Below are 20699 nucleotides of genomic sequence, written 5' to 3'. Positions count from 1 at the left end.
TTTCTTCCATGTCAAAAGACAGGAATACTATTTTTTATTTGTTCTAATTAGTTATACATGACAGCAGAAAGCATTTTGGTTCATTGTACAGAAATGGAGCGCAGCTTTTCATTTCTCTGGTAGTATAATATATAGAGTTGCACCATATGTATAGTCATGCATGTACCTAGGATAATGATGTCCATCTCATTCCACCATCTTTCCTACCTCCATATCCCCTCCCCTTTCTACACTCCCCTTTTCCCAACTTTCTACATTTTTCTCATGCTCAACCCCACTATGGATCTGAATCCACTTTTCAGGGAGAACATTCAGTCTTCAGTTTTTGGGGATTGGCTTACTTGGCTTAGCATGATATTCTCCACCTCGATGCATTTACCTGCAAATGCCAGAGTAAGACTGAGTAATATTCCATTGTGTATATATACCACAGTTTTCCTTTTTAATTCATCTATTGAAGGACATTTAGGTTGGTTCCATAGTTTAGCTATTGTGAATTGTGCTGCTATAAACAATGATGTGGCTGTGTTCTTGTAGTATGTCGTTTTTAAGTCTTTGGGGTATAGACCAAGGAGTGGAATAGTTTGGTCAAAAGGTGATTTCATTCCAGTTTTCCAAAGAATCTCCATACTGCTTTCCATAGTGGTTGCACCAATTTGCATTCCCAACAGCAATGAAGGAATGTACCTTTTTCCTCACAACCTTGCCAACACTCGCTGTTGCTTGTATTCTTGATAATTGCCATTCTGACTGGAGAGAGATGAAATCTTAGTAGTTTTGATTTGCATTTCTCTAATTCCTAGGGATGTGAACTTTTTAAATGTATTTGTTGATTAATTGTATATCTTCTTCTGTGAAGTGTCTATTCATTTCCTTAGCCCATTTATTAATTGGGTTATTTGTTCTCTTGGTGTTGAGGTTTTATGAGTTTTTTATATATTCTGGAAATTAGTGCTCTATTTGATGTGCATGTAGTAAAGATGTTCTTCTACTCTGTGGGCACTTTCTTCACATTGTTGATTGTTTCCTTTGCTGAGAAGAAGCTTTTTAGTTTGAATCCATCCCATTTATTGATTCTTTAATTTATTTCTTGCACTTTAGGAGTCTTGTTAAGGAAGTCAGAACTTAATCCAAGAAGATGAAGATTTGGGCCTGCTATTAGGCACAGGGTCTCTGGTCTAATTCCTAGTTCCTAGGTCCCTGATCCACTTTGAGTTGAGTTTTGTGTAACAAGAGTGATAGTGGTTTAATTTCAATTTGCTGAAAATGGATTTTCAGTTTTACCAGCACCATTGTTAAAGAGGCCATGTTTTTGCCAATACAAGACAGAAATATTTTTAAGAAAAATTTAAACTGCGAAGCACTTTGATTTGCTTATAATTTCAGGTAAATTTACAACTGAAGAATAACTTTTTTATGAGTCAAATATCACATAGAAAATATGCATTAAGTTTTTATTTCACTGTACTTTCAAAAACAGACACAATAAAAAAGAATTCCAGAGCCTCAATTTCAGCATATTTTCACTTGACTAATAGGTATTAAGTCATTTAATCATGCTCTAATTTGGCTTGCTCAACATTTGGCAGGAGTAACAATTCTCCTCCCTATGTATCTCATTTTTCTCTTTTTAAGTAAACAAAAGAAAGTGCTAAAATTAAAAAAAAAACTTTTAAAATCCATTTTTAAATATTTTATAAAAACAAATATGCTGATACAAATATTTTGAAAAATTATTTAAAATTATCCACCAAATATAAACATAATGCTGGTTCGATGACTTAACAATTTCACTCCATGTGAAATGAGGACATATGTCCAACAAATGCATATCCAAGGATATCATAATAGCTCCAAACTGGAAGCAACTCAAATTTATGTTCAAGTGAAAAGGGATAAGAAATTGTAAATTTAGTATAATGAAGCACTGAGGAGTAATGAAAATAATACACTTCTGCTACTTTTGACACCATGAAAAAATACCTCAGCATTTAGGAAAACAAATAAATAAAGGCTAAACATGTTGGAATTCATTCTGTAGGACTTTAGTTATAAAAAGTACAAAGGCAAAACAAATTTTTGGTGAAAAAATCCAGATCAGTGGAGATATTCAGAAAATGATATTGATCAAAAGTGGCAAAAAATGAATTGTAGGAAATGTTTTGTGCTATAATTTGAGTGGTGGCAATGTTAGGCCATACATACATAAAAAATTATTAAAATGTACTATGATAAGCTATGTACTTAACAATACCTAAGATAATTTAATTACCATTTAAAAATTCACGTATTTCAATTTTTTTTCTATAACTGGGTACTAATAACAATATTTTTAGGAATGGCATTCTCTACATGGCCAGCACATGGTTCAAATCTGTACTATAATTCTTGATATATAATGTGAATATTTTCTTTTTAGGAAAACAAAAACCCTTAAATATGAACTTCTATAAATGAACAATGTACTTATTGTATTTTATTATTTAAAAGTATAAAATAATATTAAGACATATTTAATATTAAAATAATATTAAGATTGTGTTAATAATATTAACACAGTCAGTTTCAAGAGAAGGCATCACGCTAATATATGTAACAGTGATTAATTCTCAAGCCACTGGAGAGCTTCTTCTCTGCAAAAGAAACAATCAGTGAGGTGAATAGAAAGCCTACAGAATGAGAGCAAATTTTTGCCACACACACATCAGAGAGAGCACTAATCTCTAGGATAAAGAACTCAAAAATCTTAACACCATAAAAACAAGTAACCAAATCAATTAATGGGCCAAGGACATGAACAGACACTTCTCAGAAGATGTACAATCAATAAACAAATATGAAAAAATGTTCGTCATTTCTAGCAACTAGAGAAATGCAAATCAAAACTACTCTAAGATTTCATCTCATGTCAGTCAGAATGGCAATTATCAAGAATAGAAGTAATAATGAGTGTTGGCAAGGATGTGGGGGAAAAAGTACACTCATACATTGCTGGTGGGACTGCAAATTGAAGTAGCCAATATGGAAAGTAGTATGGAGATTCCTTGGAAAACTGGAATAGAACCACCATTTGACCCAGCTATCTCACTTATCAGTTTACACCCAAAGGGCTTAAAAACAGCATACTACAAGAATGCAGCCATATCAATGTTTATTGCTGCACAATTCACAATAGCTAAATTGTGGAATCAACCTAGATGTCCTTTAGTAGATGAATGGATGAAGAAGATGTGGTATATATATACAATGGATATTATTCAGCATTGAAAGAGAATAACATCAAGGCATTTCCAGGTAAATTGATGGAGTTGGAGAATATGATGCTAAATGAAGTAATCCAATCCCCCCAAAAAACAAATGCTGAATATTTTCTCTGATATAAGGATGTTAGTTCATTATGGGGATGGGGTGGAGCATGGGAGGATTAGATAAACTTCACATAGGGCAAAGTGGAGGGAGGGGACATGAATATAGGAAAGATGATGGAATGAGATGGTCATCATTACTCTAAGTACATGTATGAAGACACAAATGGTGTGACTCTATTCAATGTGCCTTATTTTTTGAGAACACACTTCTATGTAACTAAGAATTTTGAAGAAATCATTTCTATATAATACCTGAAAATTTAGTACAATTAATGTAAATAGGCTTGTGGTGAATATATTTATATATAAAATGCAAACATAAAGCATATGTGTGCAAATTATATGAAAGTGCTTTAAACAAATGTATTAGAAAAGTTATCCCTAATATGTGAAATGATTGCCTTTTCTTTGTGAGAAGACCAGAGGGGTTTTTTTATTATTATTTGTTCTAATTATCCATACATGACAACAGAATGCTTTTTAACACATTGTACACACAAATGGAGCACAACTTCTCATTCCTCTTCATTGTACATGATGCAGAGTCACACTGGTCCCACAATCATAAATATATATATATAGGGTAATAATGTCTATCTTTTTCCACCAACCTTCCCACCCCCCACCTCCTCACCTTCTCTCACTGCCGTCTGCCCAATCCAAAATTCTTCCATTCTTCCCTAGTCCCCCAAAACCATTATGGATCAGTATCCCTTTATCAGAGAAAACATTCAGCCTTTGTTTTTTGGAGATTGTCTTATTTTGCTTAAAGATCAGAGTTTTGTTTCCAAGTTTATACTACTTGATCTTAGCAAGTTGGCCACATGAAAATTAGGATATAAGTGTCTCATTAGTAAAATGTTAGTAACCTCATACAGATAAGTCATATTTCAATTTTAATTCTCATTGATGTTTTTGTAATATTAGTGAATGTAATTGTGCTTCCAAATATTTAATTTTCTGTCCAGGAATAGAGTTTCACAATCATTCTTATTTTTTTTTAATTTTATTTCATTGCTGAGGATTGGGCCTCTCACATGTTAGGCAAGTTTTCTACCACTGAGTTATAACCCCAGTCACTTATTTTCAAATTTTAAAATATTGGTAGGGGATTTAAGAGCATCCCTCCAATGATTTTACTTAAACGCAGAAATATTTAATCAGAAAAAATTTTAATGAATCACTTATAGTCAGAAATGTACTTAAGAGCAATAAGAGCAGGGAATCAAGAAGGTTTTCTGTTCAACTTCTGGTTGTTTTCTATGTTCAACATTGTTTCTTGGTCATAGCCAAATGAACTTAAAGGTATGCACAGAATGGTATGGAAAATATTAATCTATAGCTCTGACTGAGATGTCTACTTTCCCTTTCCTTTTAAGTCGAAAAACATGCTTATTAAAAGTCATGGAATAGCATTTAAGGACAAGTAAAAGAATGCCTTAAATATTTTTTTAATTTATCATTGCTTAAATAAGAAGAAATAATCTGACTTATAAAATTTATTCACATATAACTCATATATTCATAAATACAAAATAAAATTTAGATAAATATAGAAATCATAAAAAGTTAATAATATTCAAATGATAAAATAGAATCAACAAATGAATGCTTTATTGTTGAAACTCTATTAGTATCTGTTTGTACTTAACAGTACTAATAGGAAGCTAGAACTTAGTATCAAACATATTCTACTGTCATATTCTTCAAAATGAAATAGTTACACATTTTAAAAAGTTGATAAAACTCTAAAATATTAGATAAAAAATAAGAGATATTTTGTCATTAAAATAGTTATATTTGTTTACTACTTCTTTGTCTATTTGGAGACTTAATCCTCTTGCAATGCTGTTTCTGTATTTCTGGTTTGTATATAATTAATTTTCTTGAGGAAATGAGTTACAGAGATGACATACTAGGGAAATACCATTTTAGATCTTAAATTAAGTGTAACTGATTATCTTTTATAGCTCAGCAATTGACTATACTGGAAGATAGAAATTCCTAAATTTTTTAACAGCGGAGCACTAGTGAAATTAATTTGATATATATAGAGAGATGTGCAAATATATGTGCTTACATATGTGTATGTTTACATGTTTATATTCATATATGAAACAATCTTCAATTGTATTTTAGTAAAATATATTACTGTGTCATACATACTTAAGGTTGTTATAGTTTTAAATTGTGAGTATTAATATTGGCACACATTTATACTTATGTCCAGGTATAAACAAAATATCCAGGTGTAACACAGAAAAAAAAACAACACTGACAATATCAAATATCAATAAGGATGTAGAATAACAGGAATTGTCATTTGTTGCAGGTGGGAATGCAAAATTCAGAAGACTGTTTAACAATTTCTTTCAAAACTCCTTGATATTTATCCAATATCCAATTGATATTTATCCAAGTGAGCTGAAAACATATACACAGAAAGAGCTATACATGGATGTTTATAACATGTTTGTTTGTAATTGCCCAAACATGGAAGCAATTAAATGTCCTTCAGTACATGAATGTATAAATAAACTGCGATACATTCAGAAAATAGTCTATAAGGCCATGAAAACACACAGAGGAATCTTAAATACATATTATTATGTGAAACAGGCTTATCTGCAAAGGCTAAATACTATAGGATTCCAGCTATCTTGACATTCTTTTAAAAGCAAAACAACTAATAAGATAAGTGGTTGCCTGAGTTTTTAAGTGATAGAAATGAACAGAGCACAGATTTTCAGGACAGTGAAATTAACTCTCTGATATTATAATGGCAGATTAATGTCATCATATATTTATCTAACATGATATAGTGTAAAACATAAAAGTAAACCCTATTCCAAACTCTGGACTTTGGGCAATAATAATGTGTCAATTTAGGTTCACTGGTTATAGAAAAAAAGTACCATTCTGGTACAGGATATTAATTATAAAGTGTCTTTGTATATGGGAACTCTTTTTACACTCTTTGAACAGTTGTAAACTTTGAAATCTGTTTTTTAATAACTAAAAAAAGAGAAAAGAGGGCCCCAACTCAGAAGAAAACATCACTTCCAGGATTTCTGGTAGCAGCAAAGTTCATACTGTGTGTAGAAAATAGACATTTATTGTTGAATGTTTCCACCAACTGGTTGTATAATGATTGACAGATGTATCTTTGAACATATTTTTATTTCTTTGGGTTTTTAAAATTAATTCATTTATTTTATAATAGAACACATTTTGACATATAATACACAAATGAAGCACAACTTCTCATTCCTTTGACTGTACATGGTTCAGAGTCACTCCAGTAGTGTAATCATACATGTATATGGGGTAATAATGTCTATCTGTTTCTTCATTTCTTTGAAGGGGACCCTGTGTATATCCCATTCAAAGAGCCTGGTGGCTAGTTAAACTTCTTAAACTAAGTTTTTCTTGTACTTAGTATAGCAAATATAATTAGTTACTCTCTACATATTTTCCTATGGACTATGTCCTCTAATACAAATTTTGCACTGGCTCTCCCTGGACAGTCTTCTTGTTAGATATGTAAGTAAGTATTTGAATTGTGTTTTTAATCAATGTATTTGAGATGTTTGCTTCGCCAGTAGTCATAGTGCAAATTAAGTTGTGTATTTAAGTAGAATTACAATTTGATGTTTTGTTCAACATTCTGTGTATAGTAGGTATATAATTAATAGTTGCTGAGTGTATATTTTTGTTGATAAAAACTGTACCTTTGTCAATTTGAGTACAGATTGTAGAAAACAAATAACTCTCCTGGAAGAAAGAAAACCTGCTTCTAATTTCAGCTGAACAGCACCTGGCTGTGTAACATTTAACAAAAATCTTTACTTTTAGGTCCTCAGTCTTCTCATTTGTAACTTTGTGTGTGTGTGTGTGTGTGTGTGTGTGTGTGTGTGTGTATTAAATGGACTGAATATTTTATATTATCTTGTATATTAACTCAGCCTACCTGCAAGAAATATGTCAGTGAATAATAGTATCTAAAAATAATACCATCCTTTTCTATTGTGGTTTATATACCACCGGGATTTAATCACTAAACATGTTGAATGTCAAGCTCATGAATCAGGATATTTCCTTTCATTTGTAACACAGAGCATTGCTAATTGAATTCATGATAGAATTTTTAATAATTTAAGATGTGCAAAACAACTTATAATTAATTTACATATTGAAGTAGTAACTGAATATAGCAGCTTGCCAATATGTTAATTTTAAAGATTAGATAAATGTATCTTTCTCACTTGTTCTTAACTCATAACCTTTTTATTTTTACAAGTACATGTTTAGAGTATTGATGCTGAAACTATTACAAACAACAACACCTCTATTTTATTTTTTAAATAGGAGTTACGAAAATGTACTTAATCTATGTAGATCTAGGTGAATTAATAGTTTTTTTTCTTAAAAAACCAATATGCACATGTTCTTTTCTACAAAAAGTGTGGGAACTGACAAATAGATTTAATGATAAGAAGGCTTAAAAGTCAACCAGAGAGAAATGAATGGTAATTACAACCTAGTATTTGGGTGCTGATTTATCAGAAAAGGCATCAATGATTGTTTATGGAAATAGAGGAAAAGCCATATATTTTGTAACTACAAAGATCGTGTGTGTTTGTGTGTGTGTATGTGTGTGTGTGTGTGTGTGTGTGTGTGTGTGTGTGAGAGAGAGAGAGAGAGAGAGAGAGAGAAATGGGGTAAGAGAAAGCACTATACCTCATCTCACCAGAAAATCCATATTTTAGTGTATTGCAATGTTCTGGAATCTGAGAAGCTTGGCTCTAATGTACTATATAAATTTGACTTTATTTAAATACTTTGGTATATTTGTGTTGAAATATTATAAATAGAGTGATAAATTATCACATTTTTAGCATTTTAAAACTAAAATTGCTCAAAGGAAAGCAACTCTAATTTTTTAAAATTAGGACTACTTTTAAAGCTTTAAGCAAAAATTTTTAATGTAGGGTCACAGAGATTAAAAAGGAGCATCCTTTTTTTAATCCATGTACAGAACTGTAATAAGACTACTGCAGTGAATTTTAATTATCAAAGGGACTAAAAGAGAATTTTCTCTAGTAGGTTCTTACCCTGAATATGTTAGCACCCAGGTATATCCCTTATTTACTTGTTTTATTTAAGTAAAATGCCAGTTGTCTCCTGAATGAGTAAATACAGCTTGGTTTGAAAGAATAAAAATATAAACAAGAAACCTAAAAGTCAGTAAAACTTTTTATTTTTAAAAAAGAACAAAGTTACCATGTCAAAAAGGTAGTATCAAGAATGAAACTATAACCTTGTACTTAGTGTTAAAATCAACTTTCCCCACATAGAGTTTAGTTTGGAACTCAGATTTACCTAGTGGCAGTTCTGACTTCTTTTGCTACAGATGATACTCTCAGTATGTACTGGAAGATAATTCAACCATGGGTCTCTGGTGTTTATGCATATCTGATAAGCAGAGACACTGATGTTTGCTCTAAACTACCAGTTCAAGAATTTTTATATAACAAATAGTATTGGAACATTGAGAAAATGCTTCCCTCTGAAGCAAAATGCAAGTGGGTGTATGTCTTTTTATTTTTTAACCACTATCTCATTTTTTAAAAAATTTAATTTGTTATGTATGACAACGTAATGCATTATAATTCATATTACACATATAGAGCAAATGTTTTCATATCTCTGTTTGTATACTGTGTATATATTCTTACATTACCAAGATTGTATACTTACTTAGGGCAAAGGACAAAAATGAATACTGTCCAGTATAATAGAGATAATGTCTCTCTTTTTGAGAGGACAGATATGGGCTTATGGCCCAAACATAGATGTAGTGTTCTTCAACTTATGCATCTTCTTATTTAATATATGAGGGTGCATGCTGGAAAAATGATTCACTTTACATTATCCCCTGAAAATTGGGCACAGATGACTGATTCAAATATTGAACTCTGCCATTGTTGTGAACAATATAATATCCTTTGTCTCTGAACCAGCAGTATTGTATCTTCTGTCACTGTCCAGTTGACATGTATCAGGGGAATTTATTAGCTACAAAGAGGATAAAATCTCAGACCTACAAATTCTTGCCAAAGTTATTCACTAGTATATCTTTTCCTATCCTACCAGTGTTTGGAAGACAGAAAAAGCAGAGGAGCTCAGAAAAAAGGGTCCTTTGTCAACAGAGTTCTCATTACAATAGTTCTTTTCAGGCTTTTAGCATAAGAATTACAGCATTAAGAAAACCTCTTGCCTATCAAGTAAAGTTCAAGTAAAGGCCATTTTTAGTCAAAAGAGTTTCTTTTTAATGTTGTTGTTGTTTTCAGTTTTACTTAAGTATAATTGACAACAATTGTATGCATTTAAGTTGTAGGACTTAATGTTTTGATATCCATATACATAGTGAAAATATCATCACCATCAATCTAGTTAAAATATACATCACTTATTTATCATTTCTTTTTTGGTGTGTCTAACCCCTTAAAAATTTAAACACACACTATTGTATTGTTAATTGTAGTCACCATGCTGTGCATTAGACATGCAGAGTGATTTGTCTTGTGTATTTGAGACTTTTGCACTCATCTGCCTTTTGTTTATTATGTAGACCTCTTGAGTGACTAAGAGAACATTTTTGCAAAAATTCATGAGATTTCTTAGATTTCTTCTCATTTATAAAGAATATAGAATTATTATCTGTACTTTGATTTTATTTGTCACAGACTCAGATTTTTAAATTGTTTTTTAATACTTGTTATACAATCAAAAGTATGAGTACTGGGATTTTTATTATTAAAAAATTTAAAAACATTCTTATTTTCAAAAGCAATTTAGTTGTTTAGAATAAAGAATGAAACTATCAATATAGATTATTTGGAATATTCCTTAACATTTAATTTATTAAATTTTTTAACTATTACTTTTATTTTTAAAAAATATTTATTTTTTTTAAATTTTAAGTGGACACAATATCTTTATTTTACATTTATGTGATGCTGAGGATCAAACTCAGTGCCTCAAGCATGCTTAAGGAGCACTCCACCACTGAGCCAGAACCTCAGCCCCTAACTATTACTTTTAACTCCTATCAATCTCTATAGTTTCACTCTCAGATGGTGGTCCAAATTGCTTCCTGACCTGGGCAAAATGCATTAACATTTTAATGGCCCTTCCCTGGAACACACTACAGAGCAGTCAGCTATTTCAAAAAGGATATGACAACTTTTTCTCAGGAAATAATGTTCCTTTGTTTCCCTGAAAGTGCACAGCCTCTGAGCAGTGAGAGTTTGATGTTTCCTTTAATGTCTGTCTCTTTCCCTAGAGTTCTCTCCTACTATTCTTCACTAAGCCATATCTACCACTCTTTGACTACCAAAAGTAAAAGAAAAAAAATCATATCCCACAAATCATTTTTTTGTGGTAGACTGTACCACTGTGAAAAGCAATGTTTTCTGGAGTTACTAAACTATGCATAATCTTTGCCCCATTTACACAGTAACTACCCTCACTGGCAGACATTTTGATTTATGAAGTAAAAGAATCATAAATCAATTTACATGTGCAGGAGAGCTCTACACTATAAAGTTGGACACAATGTTCTCTGGGCAAATAGACATAGAAGGATTTAAAAGACTTTAAGTGGTTCCATTGGGTATATTCAAAGAACATTCCTTCTGCCCTCATAGGATCTTCCCCCAAGCCTGACTTTGATAAGTCTTCATCAGCAAACAATGTAGTAGTGTGGTTGGTGCTGTAGGTAAGAAAAGAGTTGTAAGATAAGGTACTGATCCTGAGAGGATTTACCATCAACCAATTAGGGTGCATGTTGGCAAGCTGAAATATTAGTGCCTACATGATGCAGTACTATAAATACAACAGGGAGTTAAAAATGTGTTGGGAAATCACAACCAGGTAAGAAATGAAAAGAAAAAAAGAAAGAATAGAGAAGTAAAGGTAAGAAAAGCCTAACAATGTAAATGAAATGGGGAACAAAAAATGTACATAAAAAAAAAAACTCAGGAATTGTGGTGATATTGGCTTAAATATTAGTGCTATATTTACTTATGAAGATAAACTGGGGATATTTTAAGATAACTATAAGGTCCTTGTGAAAGGTTAAAGAAACGAAATGTAAAGGATAAGATTTGTTTCAAGTTCTGTAAAGCTTTTAAGTTCTGTTTAGTTGCATTTGGAACCTGAAATCCATGTGGAAGTTAAAAACAACTCCCGGAAAAGCCAGTGAAATGTATGTTGAAATCTCCCCTGACAACCCCCCCTCCCAGAAACCGTGCAGTCCAGTAGGTACACACCTCAGGGCTTGAGCCAATCAGTTCGAATGTATACCCTTCTTTGTACTGACCAATCACCCCTACCCGACTTGTTCCCGCCAGTAAATGTACTAATCACGGTTAAGAGTTGTTGTTTGATTTTCCCGTGGCGTGTGATGATTTGTTATGCTGTATGTGAAGTCCCTGCCCTTTCCAAAAAAATGTATATAAGCTCTGCTCAAGCTGTTCTCAGGGCTCTCTGCTCTTCCGAAGTGAGCTCTGAGCCCCAGCATGCTGGACCTCCAATAAACCCTTTGCTGTTGCATGAGACAGTCTCTTGGTGGTCTTTTCCTCCGACGTTCGCCCGACCTTTACACTTGCTTAGCATCTACATGGCCATCTTAAGTGACAACTACCATTTAAAGGAAAAAGTTTCACTTTCCCGCACAAGGGTGTTTCTGAGAAAGGCTCACCACTCTCTCATACCAACCCAACCCCTAACCACCTACATTAGGACCTGCCAGGCTCTGATTTCTGAGCCTGCCCCATAAAAGTCCCAGAACCCAAGCCTTGTTTTGCCTCTCTTTGCTATAGGGAGATGGCCTTTATTTGTCAGTTCTGACATATAAACTCTTGTGTATATCTGTGTCTGGTCTCTGTCTTTCATTTCTCACTTACCTGTCTCTCATTCTTCACTTTACCTTCAATAACAATTCCCAAATCTCAATAATTTAAAATAACAAAGATTTTTTCCTTCGTTTCTTGTTCTAGATCAACCTCTAGTTGACAGTATGTTTTTTGTTCATTATAGTCATTTAGAAATTTTGAATGTTTTAGCAACTACCACCTTGAACAGATGTTGTTTGTCAGATTAAGGAAAAAAGAGTTGTAAAAGATTTAAAAGTTATTATCAAATATTCATCCCAATGCATTTCATGGCTCCTGTGCTTTCAACTGCTTGGCCATGACTATATGCATAGTCCTATCCAAGTACTAAGTGACTAAGACATGTAATCCTACTTTATCACCATTTAGCCAGAATGTGTGTGTGTGGTGGGGGGGTGGATAAAAAATAAAGAAATATTTGGCACACAGATCCTATAGACAATACTCATTTTGTAATCTACATTAAATTATTTAGACTCTCCATGTTTTGAAATAATAATGCCTTGCTTTCCAGTTGCATGATTTTTAACACCCATGAACTCTTGTTCTCCAATCTATAAAATTCAAATAAAACCTTTTTCCCTATGAGAATATCAATATAATTAAAGGACCTAATGTGTATAATAAAGCTAGCAGTGCCTAGTGACGCAGTTAAGTCTAGTTAAATAGCAACTACTCTGTCTACATCAATTCTAGAGATAGATCAAATTTGGGAAGATTTTGGGAATCTTTTTCCCAAATGCACAGGGAAGTAAGAGTTACTGCACCTTACTCAACAGCCAGGTCCCTGGTCACAAGTCAGTAAATAAGGTGGTCACTAGAGTTTCCTAATGAGATCTCACAGGAAGATTGGCCTGATAAAGGGCTATAGCAACTAATAAGAGAAGATATTCATTTCAGAAATGAATATGAGAACAGTTTAGCTTGCTCATGAAGGGGTAAGAGAAACACAATCTGTAAGAACATTAGATAATTCTCCTTGAGACAATTGTTTAAACTGCTTTACTATCATCATCATCTTTACGTTTTCTGATCTTTCGCCCCCCACCTCTAACCTATGTTTGTTGTTACCTGCCTCTTCCTTATCTCAGTGGTTCCAGCTATTGACCTCTCTTGTCCTTGGAAAGTTACTTTACCTTCCTGAGTTTTAATGATGTCATTTGAATAAACAGGAATAGTATTTCCTGCATCCCAGAAATATTATTCAAGATTAAATTAAAATAATTAATGTATGTGAAAACACCTTGCACTCTATAAGTATGCAATGTTTAAATTAACATAATAATAAGAAAAGGAATCACGTTGGGGATTTGGATTTCATGATTGCATCTTATAATTTTAGAGTGCTAATGAATTACCTCATATCATGTTCTATAAATGATGTTGGATAAACATATTGGGTAAAACACATGTGTTTTAATTCCCAAAGACATATATCTGTGGATGATAATTAAGATCTCTATAATTAATATGACAGATTTATGTGTTAATCATTTGTCTGGCAAGATACAGACAAATAAATTTTAATCACATTTTTGTGTACATATCATTGTAAATGATGTAAATATATATGCATGTTTACATTTAAATCTGCAGTATTTCAATGTAATCTGACAAATAAGTCCCACATTTCATTCTACTCTCAAAATAGAATTTATTATATAAGTGGCACATAAATATCTTGTGGAAATTAGTTCTATATATATACTTTTTCAGATTCAGGTACGGACACTTTTAGCAAAAAATGTGGAAAATGGCTAATCAGACTTACAGTTTTAGCTGTGTCTATTATTTATTTTATGCTTTTCTAGTTAATAACTAAATTTAAAATTAAAGAAATTTAAGCTAAATGGAAAATCTCTTTATGTATTCTCTCAGTCTTGCAAAATTATAAATATTTGTATCTGTTGCAATTAAAATAAAACTGTACAAAATTTAAAGGTTGAAGGAAATTAATTTATACAAAACTGTTAAAATCATTGATTTTTAGAATTTCAAGTATCACTCTATTAATTTTATTCTGATATATATTAGAAAAGGAGAATTTATTAATTCCATCAATACAAATATGAATATATAATAAATATATAATCTTATTCCCAGCATTATGTTAATTATCAGAGTTAGTAATTTCACATTTATTCGCTGTGACAAAATACCTGAGAAAATAACTTAAAGGAAGAAAGATTTATTTTGGCTCACAGTTTCAAAGGTTTTATTCCATAGACCACTGCTTTAGGTCCATGATAACACAGAAAATTATAACAGGCAGCATATGGCATGAAAGTCAGAAAACAGAAAGAGAAAGCAAAGATCAAGGACAAGATATGCACTTAAAGAACATGCCTCCAGTACTAGGGCTGCAGCTCAGTGGTAGAGCGCTTGCCTAGCACATGTGAGGCACTGGGTTTGAGCCTAAGTACCATATAAAAATAAATGAATAAATAAAGGTATTGTGCAAAAAATATCTTTAAAAAATAAGTAAAAGAACATGGCTCCAATGATCTTATTCTTCTAACTAGATCCCACTGCCTGAAGTTTCCATCACTTTGCAATAGCTGCACCACCGAGACCAATCATTCAATACATAATCTTTGGGGGGGACATTTCAGATCCAAACCATCCATAACAGCATCCCACAAACTAAACATAAATAAAATGTATGTGTTGACAAATGGTGATAAACTTTCTGAAAGTAAATGAATCATAAATGTGAGATAGGGAATATTTATGACTGCTCTATTTTCAATCATGGTTGGGGAAAGCCTCACTGATGAAGTGACTTAGGACTAATGGGAATGGGAATACAGTGGTAAAACAATCACTGGGAAGTCCCAGACTCCTAATAGTGATTGACACAAACAAAAATAAAGGTTATAGTGTAATCTTCAAAGTCTCTGAAAAGAAAAGGTAGTTCTAGCAGAGCAAGAAGGTATGTTGATGATGAATGGAAGGAATCTGGTAGGGATTACAGGGACTTGTACATCTCAGGGATCCTCTTTACTCCGGTTGAATATCCACTTTCTGTTTGACTTTCTAGTTCTTTCTCTCTCTCTCTTTCCTGCACACATAAACACACACATTCACACCACACACACACACACACACACACACACACACACACACAGAGACATGTTGCCTTTTATAGCTTAATCTCACTTCTATCCAAAATTCTTTGAAAGTAAGATATTACCATGACAATTTCTGCCTCTGTGCTTTTAACTTTCAACAACTATATATTTTAAATACTGTTTAGAAATAAAGACACACAGATTGAAAAACACTGAAAGGTAACTTAGATCATTTTTGGTGGGTATCAGTGCTTCTCAAATAAGTTTAATTCAGTGTGCTGTTTATTTTTTAAAATATTTGTGGGTTTATATAGCACAGAATGTTGATATTTTCACATGTCAATTTAAATTAAAATAATTTGTTTATAAATGTGTAAATTTTACAGATGCATAAAAGCCTGTGGTATTCTGTTGTAGAGAAACAATGAGAAAAGTGTAGTTATTCATACTACCTCTCCATTTTTGGTCAATAATTTAATTCAATAGTATCTAATATGCTCAAGATACCAGAAACTAAAGGATGAAAGAGGTATAATTCCTAACCTCAAGAGACAAAACTCAGGATGGACAAACAGCACAGAATAAATACTTATTCAGTGTTTATGTAATAGTGTCAGCCAAACTGTTGTTATCAGTAACGTGTTCTGGAAGCTTTCAGAAAGGGGTAATTTTGTTTTAAAGTTTGGATGAACATAAATCTAATAACAAGTTCATGAGGTAGGGGATAGCATGGATAATTAAAAACAGTAGAATGTAGCCAATTATCTATCCACACTAGAGACTAAGACATATTTACTTCCACATAAATGGTCACAATAATTTGTGATACTGAATTATATTTTTACATTTTACTTACTTCTATGGTCATCAAATCTATCCTTCATGGTATAGATAGTCAATTTGTATATCTAATAGAGTGTGCATTCCGAAAATCCCTTAGTCTAAGATTTTTAATGTCTTGCCTACAAAATAAAAATAGGTATGTTTTATCTTTTACAGATTGTTTTGAAGATTAATTAAAATAATATATTTAGGAGCCTAACTTGGTGTTTGGAACATAATAATCATTGTAGAAGCCATTTTAATACAACATTTTGATAATTATGAAAAAACTACGACAAATTGTATACAGCATAAAATGCTAATATCATGTATTGAGTATAAGGAAGAAAATCTATATTTGTTTCTTTCAAAAGTCTCATATAAAGACAATAGCATAACAAATTTTTCAAAAATAGAAAAATTTCTCCCATAATCAGCATGATATTTCTTGATCTTTTCTACTTTCTATGAAAACTAAACAAGTATATTATAAGCTTTTCTTTGAGTTAATAAAGAAATTGCTTTAGTTTGTTATTTGCAGTATCATGGGCAATTATTAAAACAAAATTAGTATATTGGCTGGGCATGGTGGAACATGCCTGTAATCCTAGAGGCTCTAGAGACTGAGGCAGGAGGATCATGAGTTTAAAGCTAGCCTCAGCAACTTAATGAGATACTAAGCAACTCAGTGAGACCCTGTCTCTAAATAAAATACAACAATGGCTGGGAATGTGGCCCAGTGGTTAAGTGCCCCTGAGTTCAATCTTCAGTACCAGGAAAAAAAAAAAAAAAAGCTGTATTTTATTTTATTGTATTTATAGAATTTATAGTACACCTAAATATAGTTTTTTTTTTCAGTGTTGAAAATGTATCACATAGAGCAGTATTTGCCCATAGAATACTTTTAACTTTAATTTTAAATTAAACAACTTAATATTGTGATTTTTGATTAAATTAAAATATCTAATATTTTCTATGAATGCTAAAATTTTGCCAACCTATATTTCTGAAGGTGGTTTACACATCATATTTTATCTTTTTGGTAAATTCTAGACCATAACACTATATTTTTATTCTAAAAATATTTTAAACTTAAAATTATTATTAAAAGAATAAAAATATTATCTGGTTGTTTAGGCGTTAAGACATTTACTTATTTTTATTAATTCATTACTATTACTTCATAAAAATTTCAATAATATATTTTTAAAGGGTCTATTTCTAGTCTTCATTAAGAAGTATTTAGGGCTGGGGATGTGGCTCAAGCAGTAGTGCGCTCGCTTGGCATGCGTGCAGCCGAGATTCGATCCTCAGCACCACATACAAACAAAAGATGTTGTGTCTGCCGAGAACTAAAAAAGAAATATTTAAAAAATTCTCTCTTTCTCTCTCTCTCTCTCTTAAAACAAAGAGAGAATTATTTAATTCCCCAATGGTAAATTTCTAACTTTACTTCAATTTTCTGTTTTTAAATGATTTTTTTTTATTAAAATGGAAATTACTGAAAGCATATCCTGAATAAATGGTCCTAAATGAAAATTAAACCTAACAACTAACAGCTTAGCTCATAATTGGTAAGTACTACAAGTAGATTCAGAATGTTGACAGTACCTTATGTCGCAATCTTATTAAAGGTTGATAGGATTTAAGGCCATATCCTGCTTCTTTTGTTGGTCTTCCTTCTGACTCCAGAAAAATGCATCCAAGAACAAAAACAGCTGACCAGTGCTTAAACATCCTTATTGACTTTCACCTGTCAAAATTAGAATTGCAATAATCAGAGAAATTTTATTATATAATGAAGAAGTATATTAAGAAATATTCAGTATAATGTAGAAATCTCCATAGATCTAATCAAAACTTTCTGGAAGTTACCAGCTGGATTCATAATAGATAAGCATCTCTATAAGGTTATATCTTTGATAACAACAAGTGCTGTTTATTTTTTCACTCAGACAGCCTTACAAAACATGAAATACGAAGAAATACAGTATCTAATAAAAATCCACTGAAAAAGTTAATAAAGGCTGAAAAAAAAGGGAAAAGATATTAAACTATGATTAATTTTCCAAGTATCTCTACATAATACTAATATGATCATCAATGTTACTTATAAATCTTAATCTCCTCTTTGAATGTATTTGATGAATAGATATCAAAAAGTTTTAGTTATTAGAATTTACAGATAAATATTGAAAGTTAATAAGATAGATTGCTATGATAGGTACTTAATAAATAAACTCAGTACAACAGAATTTTTATACTGGTTATATTTAGTTATTAATGAATTTATATTATATTTAGTTAATAATGAATTTCTCCTAGTAGCATTTAAAAGGAAATTTCTTAGATTATCCCTCTACAAATGCTTTAAACTAAAAATCATATGTTTGAGAATAGACCAGAAGAGTTTTTAAATGATATAATCTTATCATCCAAATACTAAGCCCTTTTTAAAACCCACAAGTTTATGCTGTGAGTTCAACTGTCTTCTACTTTACCACTTTTCATCAAGATACCTACTTTCCTGTGAGGACAGTAGAAAAGTTCTTCTTCTTCTTTTTTTCTCTTTTTCTACCTAAGTCATGGAATAAGACTAACCTCTTGAGAAACTAAACCAATTGATTAATACTGCTCTTAACTGTTTCCTAAACTCTGTCTTAATTATTTTCTTCTACCTTTAAACATACTGAAATTATTCAAGATTATTTCTCTCCTCTTTCCAAGATTTCTGAAAGCCATGTAAGTATTGTTCTTATTTTCTTCACTTAGTCCAATTCAGTTTTGCTTCTGCTCCCACAACTTCATAAAGTTATCTTTTAGTTCTCACATAGATAACCAATACTATTAATATTACAGAAACTCGTGGGCATTCTTAATCCCTTTCTTATTAGACACCTGTTAGCCTTTGATCCCCTGTTTTTCTGTAGATTTCATGAAACTCCTTCTGTCCTCTGCTGTTCTATCCTTCTTCTTTCTTGTTTCATTAAGTATTGTGGTTTACCAAATCTCACTGCTAACCGCTCATGGCTACTCCATTCTCTCAGCATAGTTTATCTCAACATAGTCTATGGTTTTAATTGTATATATAGCTTCTTGTTCAATCTCTAGATGGGCATAAGTAGTCTGTTCAAAAGTTAAGTATTATGTTTGAAAACAACTCCTTATTGTATGCACACCCTCACATGAAGTCATGCATCCCCAAATTGTCATTCATCTACTTACCCAAGCCAGAAAAAAAGGAGGGGTCATCTTGGACCTTTTCCTCTCCCTTATTCTTCATATTAAAATTATCACTGAGTTCTGTTAGATGTCCTTTCTAAATATATCTCCCATCTTTAGTCCCTCCCAAATGCATTGTAGGTCAAGATATCTGGGCATGTCTCACCTAAACTTTCCACCGTATACTTATTAGCACTCCATATGCACTCTGGTATCTTAAATACATCCTCTACAACAGTCCAAGTGACCATGTTAAGGTGCCCATGAATAAAAAGCACATTCCCATTTTTTTAAAATTTTTAATTTGTTCTAATTAGTTATACATGAAAATAGAATGCATGTATGCACTTTGATATATTATACATACATGGGATATAATTTCTCATTTTTCTGAGTGTACATGTTGCAGAATCATGTTGATCATGTAGTCAAATATATACGTTTCATTCTACTATCTTTACTATCCCCATATCCCCTCCCCTTCACTCTCATCAATTCCCTCTACCTAATCTAAGACTATTCTTCTCTAGTGCCCCCTCTCTTATTGTGAATTAGCCTTCACACATTGGAGAAAACATTAGCCTTTGATTTTTTTGGATTGGCTTATTTTGCTTAGCACAATATTTTCCAATTCCATCCATTTACTGTCAAATGCCATATTTTCATTCTTCTTTAAAGCTGAGTAATATCCACGGAGTATATATACCATATTTTCTTTATCCATTCATCTATTGAGGGACATCTGGGTTGGTTTCATAGTTTAGCTATTGTGAATTGAGCCACTATAAACATTGCTATGGATGCATTACTGTAATATGCTGATTTTAAGTCCTTTGGGTATAAACCAAGGAGTGCGATAGCTGGGTCAAATGGTGGTTCCACTCCCAGTTTTCCAAGGAATCTCCATACTGCTTTCCATAGTGGTTTCACCAATTTTCAGTCCCACCAACAATGTATGATTGTGCCTTTTCCCCCACATCTTCACCAAAATTTATTGTTTCCTGTATTCTTGATCTTTGCCATTAGGACAAATCTTAGTTTTGATTTGCATTTCTTTAATTGCTAGAGATGTTGAATGCTTTTTCATATACTTGTTGATTGATTATATTTCTCCTTCTGTGAAGTGTCTGCTCATTTCCTTAGCCCATTTATTGATTAGGTTATTTGGATTTTTTGGTGTTAGGTTTTTTGAGTTCTTTATATGTATATGTCCTAGAGATTGATGCTTTATCGGAGGTGTATGTGATAAAGATTTT

At 32.0% G+C, this 20699-nt stretch overlaps 1 protein-coding gene across 3 annotated transcripts in view; it reads right to left on the bottom strand.

The window, feature by feature from the left end:
• Fstl5 (follistatin like 5) overlaps positions 1 to 17958 on the bottom strand; it is a 722640-nt gene extending 704682 nt beyond the window's left edge. For all 3 annotated transcript variants that reach the window (XM_076864750.2, XM_076864751.2, XM_076864749.2), the window contains exon 1: positions 17833 to 17958. In XM_076864750.2, coding sequence (XP_076720865.1) covers positions 17833 to 17958 — 126 coding nt within the window. The remainder of the gene's footprint in view (positions 1 to 17832) is intronic.
• Between the last annotated feature and the right edge of the window lie 2741 nt (positions 17959 to 20699).

The sequence above is a fragment of the Callospermophilus lateralis genome, chromosome 8 (genome assembly GCF_048772815.1).
Source record: "Callospermophilus lateralis isolate mCalLat2 chromosome 8, mCalLat2.hap1, whole genome shotgun sequence".
Lineage (NCBI taxonomy): Eukaryota > Metazoa > Chordata > Mammalia > Rodentia > Sciuridae > Callospermophilus > Callospermophilus lateralis.
Note: the sequence above shows the minus strand (reverse complement) of the source record. Positions and strands in the feature narration are given on the sequence as shown.